This window comes from Cyprinodon variegatus, unplaced genomic scaffold, assembly GCF_000732505.1.
Source record: "Cyprinodon variegatus isolate N-32 unplaced genomic scaffold, C_variegatus-1.0 Scaffold25, whole genome shotgun sequence".
NCBI classification, from domain to species: Eukaryota; Metazoa; Chordata; class Actinopteri; order Cyprinodontiformes; family Cyprinodontidae; genus Cyprinodon; species Cyprinodon variegatus.
In genome coordinates, this window is record NW_015150478.1 from 988,662 (window position 1) to 996,335 (window position 7,674).

Consider the following 7,674-nt stretch of genomic DNA (forward strand, 5'->3'; position numbering starts at 1 on the left):
AACTTGCCTTTCTCCACCGTGATTGGTTGATCAGGTCGTCAGGGGAGACGAAGAGTGGGGAGATGCTGGAGCTCAACATGAGCAACATCGGCGCCGATGTGCTGGAGCTCCTGCTCGAGTTTGTCTACACAGGATCGCTGGTTATTGACTCAGCTAACGCCAAGACACTGCTGGAGGCTGCCAACAAGTTTCAGTTCAACACCTTCTGCAAAGTCTGTGTCTCCTTCCTTGGTAAGACATTTGGAAACACTTTTATTCTATTTAATGCAGTAACTTGAAAAAAATTCAACCTTATATTTAATTAAAGTTGATATTATCGCACAACCAGAAACTACTGTATTGTATTTTAAATTTATACAAAGATAGAACAACAAGAAATGGTGCATATATCTGATGTGGAAGCTGTTTTTGTTTTTCCTAAACTAAAAAGTGTGGTAAGTGTTTCTAACCTTGTAATCTGATAAAAAAAAAAAAAATTAATCCAGTGCAGAAACATGACTTCTGTCTTTCTAGCTGTTTTTATACATTCGGCTGTTTTGAAAAGGGTTCAAAGTATCAGTGAGTAAAAAGAGTTGAGGAGTACAAGAACGAAGAAGAAAGGTCAGGTATGAAATATTTAGCAAAAATAATCATTGTGCACTCCAAAAAATCAGGCTTTTATGAAACAATTCTGAATAAAATTGTGAATAAAAGAAATTAATCCAATTAGAGAAGATCAAAAGTGACGTTTAGCTAAAAGTTATTATCGCGGATTATCTTGAACACAATAAAACATATGGTACTGCTTAGTGGTGGCAGTATACTGCTATGGGAATCCCTCTCTCCTATAACTTTGACACTCGGTGCAGCTACATATTTGAGAATCCTTCAATGAAAATATTTTACGAGGTCACACAAGGCTTAGAACTGAGGCATAGTCTCACCTTTCAAGACCAGAAATAAATTAAAAAAAAAGACATGAAAGCTGATGTTCAGAGACACTTTCGATAAAATCGTACTAAGATTGAGCTATTTGGCTAAAAAGATTAGAAATAAGTTTCAGTCCAAATATGGAGAAATAAGTTATGGTCCCACCCCATCAAGACTTACAGCTCTAATTCCAGGAAAAGGTGTTTCTACAGTATATTGATTAATGGGCCTAAAGATTTACTAAACCCCAATTAATTTTTTTGTTTTGCAGACAAACTGTATAAATGGGGCTGTAAATGCACTTTTTTAATGTCACTATGCATAAAGTAACATTTTTGTGCTGCCGTCTTTGGGTAAAACATGCTTACAGCAGGGATTTGTTCATTTTGGAAAATTTCTACGTCACACCACCTCATACATAATAGTGCATTTAATTTACCTTTGAACAGATTGTAACGTGACGTAAACTGTAAGAATTATGAGCATTGATTGATAGCATTTTTTCAGCTGAGTTTTTTTTTGTGCCTATTAGTCAGCATAACAATCACATCCCTGCTTAACCCTCTCCCACATTTTACAGTGCCACAGTATTTCTTGGCATTGCTCATTTTCAAAATTCCCCAGTGGTTAGTTATACTTTAAAACACTGCAAGCCACAGTTTTCAATACTTTGTCAAATGGCTAAATTATTTGAGACCTTGTATTCTTTCACTTGCATACATGTAACATTTTTTGGTCCATCACATGAAACATTGGGGCTATGATGTGGCAAAATGTAAAGAAACTTTTAAAGGATATGCATTTGTTTTTTGCAAGACATTGTATATAAAGACAAGCTTTTCTACGATGCATAACCTCACAGACTTCTGGGCTAGAACTAACCTTTTTTCCTGGTTTTTAACAACACGCTCCTTTGTGTTTCCACAGCTTAGAACCCTGTTAGAATTCAACTTGATATTTCTCTCAGCTGGGCATGGTGCCTCTGATTTTGTCCCAGTGGACAGGACGGAGCACGAGCACAGATTTCTAAAAAGGTCAGGGAACAATTGTCACTTAAATGTCAAATCTTCTGGCCTAGACAATGATGGAGTTGAAAAATAGCCAAACAGATTTATACCCGCAAAAGGTACAGAAAGTGGAGCACACAAGAGGAGTGGTTTCAGAAGTCCTGAGGGGTCATATGAAAGGCAAATGGCATGTTGCAGAAGTCTGTGGGTCAGGCAACCAAAAAGCTGCAAATGTCAACTTTTGCATTTCATTTAAGAGATTGTTTTGAGGTATCTGTAACACAAGGGAAGGGCATGTTGGCAAAAAGGTCAGCAGCAGAGAAAAATGTAAAGGAGAACTGGAAGCACATGATATTGATTTGTTTTTCTCAATTTGGGAAGGGGAAAAAAAAGATGGAAGAACACATTTGTAACCTTCATTGCCAGCGAGACGTCAATCCATTCTTCCTCGACAAGATTCATGACATTTTAGCACATTAGAACGAGAGAAATACAGGCACAAGCGCATGTCCTTGAGCAAAGAGGAATTGATACTGCGTCAAGAATTATTGAGGTTTGTAACAAATACATCTAGGATAAATGGCAAACATTTCCTCAACCTATTTCCAGTGTACAACTTTGACCTTTATTTATCCATCCTCATAGTCAAAGAAACAAAAGTAAGTCAGAGTGTTTTGTGTCTTTCCTGCTCTATTTGAAGTCCTAAAGTCTGAGGGATTATCTTTTTGATGGTGAGATCAGCAATGCCTCCAGATAGACTCAATCCCTGTGACATTGCATTGCAGAGGTATTTATATGCTTTGAACTATTTTACTCTTTATCTTGTTAGAGTCACAGCACTCTGTGTATTTCTTAGAGTTTAATGTGATTGACAGATACAAAGTGGAAAAATGAAGTTTTTTAAACCATATTGACGACAACAAAAAAGTATGATGCTTCTTTGTATTCAGCCTCTATTACTCTGATGCCAATTAATAAAATCCAGTTCCTCAGATGTTACCTATTAAGAAATCCACCTCAGTGAAAATTTTAATAATTGCATTCTGTGAAGGCAATAGATATTCATAAGAGAATGCTAGTGAAAAAACAGCCCCATGAAGACCAAGGAAAACATCAGACAGGTCAGGGATAAAGTAATGGAAGGGTTTAAAGCAGCTTTAAACATCTAATAAAAGGACTCAGTCCAACTGCATATCTACTGTACCAAGGTATGCAGCAAACGAAAGTTCTTTAATGTTGTTTTTCATAAACAAAATCTTTCAAGCTTTTTTTTCCAAGTTCTGTATAATAAAAGCAAGCATGCAGAGGGGGGTGTTCTGGTACGAAGCAAAGTCACTTTCTAAGGCCTGTTTGCTGAATTTATTTGTTCTTTTCTGAATCGGATGGAACCTCATTAAACTGTATGTCATGCTATTTGATTTGTGCTGGGGTAGGACCATATTCAAACCTACAACCTACAAAACCTACAAAAAAAATCCTGATAAATAGAGTTGGACCCTCATAGTTTAGATCAAAGGATATTCATTTATTACTATGTCCTAGTCAAAGTCCAGACCTACATCTGTTAGAGAATAATTGGGAGACATACAATTAATGTTCACAGACTCTCCCTGTTGAATAGGACCAAGCTTAAAATATTTTGTAGGAAAATGGGAATAATTTTAAGCTCTAGATGTAAAAAGTTGGTAGAGAGAAACCACTGTATGTACATGAATGGACATGTTGGGAATAAATTAAAATACTACTCAGTAATTTTTTTAACTTAAAAAAAATTATGTATTCCTCTCCTCCACGTCATATCTATGTGCTATTTTGTGTTAGCCTATCATAATAAATTCTAATAAAATACATTATGATTCCTGTTTGCAACATGACTGAATGTAAAATGGTTAAATTCTATGAATACTTTGCAGCTTTGCAGTATTAATAACTTTTTTTTTACTTTCTACAAACTGGGCTTTGATCCTGTTTACATCAAGGAAACAAAGTTAAAGAGAACATTTGGAGGATGTGAGCAGCCATGATAAAATAAGTCATTTCTTAGAGAAATATTTTCAGATATGCTTTGTCTAGGCTCGATTTAGGCTCAGATCAGGCATCAGCACTGCTTTAATTTGCCATTTCCTTTGACTTTGTTCACTTGGGATTTGCCAAAGATTTACTGACCTTTGTTGGCTATTTGTTTAGAAAAGACTGTCAGACTCTGTCTTCAGTGATAAACATCCTGGTGTTTCCTTTGATGATCATTATTTAATCAACCCTCTTCCAGCAGCAAGCAAACTATTTTTCTAAACCTTTACCTGCCTGGTGTTTACCCACGTCTTCCTTCAGGGACATCTTTTGTGATAAAACGGTATTGTTATTTGTTGACGTCGCTTTAAATGCTTCACCGGTACGCAAGATCACAGAACGTGGCTTAAGCCTTGTTCCCGCTGGCCTGGCCATCAGGGTGGTTTTGTGCGTATGTGTGTGTGCACATGGCAGATCCCGAGATCTGACAGGACTTCTTTAAAGCGGCCCAACTAATCCCACATCCTGCTACCTGATATCCTCTACCTCATGCCTGGGCTGTGAACGATCGATTCCCCCAGTTGTTTGTCCCCAAAGCTGTTTTGAGTTATTATAGTTGTTCTCCCTTGGTGTCAGGCAGATACAAAGCCCAGTAGGCTCTGAGAGTGTGCTACCTGGAGCTGCTTTGTCTGTTATTGTTGCTTCTTACATCTCTTTATGGATGTTTGAAATGTGCTTTGTCCCCCCTGTCTTAATCAATCAGCCTTTGTCTTTTGTTTCTTTGTTGTTTCTCCCCCCCTCCTCTCTTTTTTGTCCCTTTCTCCTTGTCTTTCCGACCTTCTTTATTGACTCCAGAGAAACAGTTGACTGCTGCTAACTGTCTGGGAGTTCTAGCCATGGCTGAAGCCATGAGTTGCACTGAGCTCCATAACATGGCCAAAGCGTTTGCTCTTCAGAACTTCCCTGAGGTGAGTAGAGCTCGATCAGCTCCGTCATCAACTTTGCACCTATAAAGAAATAATATCAAATAACGATAGCAAAGTATAATTTGGAGATAAACATTGTTATACATGAGCATGTTTTTGACTGTTCTGGTATTTTTAATGTGAAAAAATGTATCTTCTCTATCCTCTGTGTGGCTCTACTATTTTAAAACTAAGATGTTTTGTATTGTTTTTTTTTGTTTTTTTTGCTCTCATTCAGTTATTTCAAGATCATTCCTGAGCCACTTACAAATAAACTGCACACTTCTTATTGTCAAACAGCTGGGGTTACACTGTACAGTAACCATCAAATCCATTATTTATAAATGGTAAAGATACCATTTATTAATGATTAACAGATGGTTTAATAATATTTGATTAATTTCTCAAACTGCATTCAAGTTATTTATGAAAGGCAAAAGGATCATCTATTACAGTATAAAGCCCACTGATGTTAGGGTAATGGTAAGTCCATCATGAATGGGGAAGTTAACTTAAAAATAAAGGCTAAGTTCAGGTCTTAAAGGTATAGAGGACAATCTTTTATTTCCGAGTGGATCATCTTAATAAGTGGTCCTCCTAATTATCAATTCTTCTGGTGATATGTTCACATAAGGCCGTCCTATGTGCTCGTCCCGTTAGCTATCTTTTTCTTCACATGCCGCACTTTTACGCATATATCTGGGGTGAGCTACGGTTTCAGACAGTCAATGAAGCTCACCTTTTTTCTTTGAAAACGGCTGAGGGTCGTAAGAGAAAAAGTGTCTACAAAGTGTATGAGAAGAAAAGAAAATCCTCACAAGAGGCAGATATATCCCGGAATGCTCTGCGAGGAGAGCTCTCCTTGCAAAGCATTATGGCACATAACAAAGATGGGGCAGGCAGTGGAGGAGGAGTTACGTGACCACCAGAGCAAAAAGCAGTGATCACCTGTCCGAGCTGTCAGTTAACTGAGTTCGCTATAAAGTCCCCTATATATTCCCCGCTCTATAAAGTTATTGAGGGATTTAGGGGTTAAGGCGGACGATTGGACACAGTAAGCTTGTATGAACTATGAGAACAGCAACTTTTAAACAGAGCACGCACAAGGAGAAATGGGCTTGTGCATGCTCGCACACATTCAATAGGCGTTTCCTCTCGGGAGTGGGTATAGGATTTTGTATGTGCATTTTTAAAGAGAAAAGGGTGGGTCTTTTAAAAAAAAATTGTGAAAATACTCCTTAATCCTTAAATATTACTTAATGCCATTGATATTTACTAATATGGCAGGGCAATATGATCAGTTTAGATGCAGTTTATAAATGATTATCAAACAATAATGTATTTTGCTTATTTAAAGAATGTTCGTTGTAAACCAAAGCAGGGGACTCTTCCGTGTGGGAAGCTGAAAGGTTTCTCTTCTGGATCAGTTCATAATGAGCTTGAGTCTCGGTGGTTGTTTTCCTCTAAAACTATGTAGGAGAATATTGATGCTGGTTAGCATTAATATGCTGTAGTAACCTTTTTAAAACTGTAAGGTCATTCCTGTGTAAAATGTATGGACTATGTGTAAAAACGGATCATATGCAAGGAAGCCGGCTCTTTAAATGTTCTCCAATAATCCTACCGAACAGACTGGACAAATAACCTTGCTGAATTATTACAGAATGGATAAAAAATATATGCTGTCAGGGTTTTACTTGCTAAACACCATTTGACCAAGTTTGAAGCAAGGTGTACTCATACTATCCAGTGCAAAAAATGTATTAGAGAAAATCAATTTATGTTGCTTTAAAATGTATGCCATATAATCATTAAATTCTGAAAAACAAATGTTTACATGCGCTTGTAAAACCCCAAACTGTTACCACTGTAATGGTAATGAGTATATATGAACCTCTGACCAGATGTGTGTTCAAAGCTGCTTTTAAATAAATTACTGGTAAAGATGCAGACAGATACCTACTGAAAAACAAAAGAATTCAAAGACTTCTCAGTTGTTTTGTACCTTGAATGAGAGGAAAATCATCCTAAATTACTTAGAAATGATAATGAGAGCATCAGAGCATGGAATCAGAAAATACACAGCAGCGTTTGAAAGCATGCTGCTTCTCTGACCTTGCCTTTGCAAGAATAAAATACACATAATCTTAACCTTTGGTTTTGTTGAAATAGACAGCTAACCATTTGTAAGGTTTTAAGTGAATTGTTTTTAATAGGAGATTAGGGCTGTATAGAAGTGAATGGATTATTCAGCAGGTTTTGCCTTAAAGGTTTTGTCCACATTCACTGCTGCGTGTAAAATCATTAATTGCTATTGAGCTTTATGCTTAATTGCATAATGGAAAACATTCATTGCATTTTTTTTGCAATTGTGTCTGAGCGACCAATAATAGGTTTTTGCACTGTTCAAAGCATCATCTGATACAGCTATCAGTATGACAATCTCCTAATCTGGCTTTATAAAAGGGTGGTGGGAAACCAACTGTTCTACTTGAGTTCTATTTAAAATATATGTCAAATGATGTATGAGCATAGCGATCGTGTTACATAAAGCTTGGAAATTTGTAATTAAAGGTCACTATAGTGGATGGGACTACCATCCGCTGAGGTGACCTACGGTCCAATGGCAGAATTATTCTGCAAAGAAACTTTTTTTTTGTTGGGGCAGGAAAGCTAGTCAGAAATATACGGAAGAGGATTAGGGCCACTGGAAAAAAAAAAAAAGTTAACTGATTTTTTTAATTTTATTTCAGTATAGTATGGGGAAAAAGTCAGAATTCTGA

The 7,674-nt window shown here is 36.9% G+C and overlaps 1 protein-coding gene across 4 annotated transcripts in view; it reads left to right on the top strand.

Annotated features, from left to right (window-relative positions):
- Positions 1-7,674, top strand: part of klhl29 (kelch like family member 29) — a 350,083-nt gene that overhangs the window by 218,516 nt on the left and 123,893 nt on the right. For all 4 annotated transcript variants that reach the window (XM_015395203.1, XM_015395194.1, XM_015395219.1 and 1 more), the window contains 2 exons: positions 35-231; positions 4,782-4,894. In XM_015395203.1, the coding sequence (XP_015250689.1) occupies positions 35-231; positions 4,782-4,894 (310 nt within the window). The remainder of the gene's footprint in view (positions 1-34; positions 232-4,781; positions 4,895-7,674) is intronic.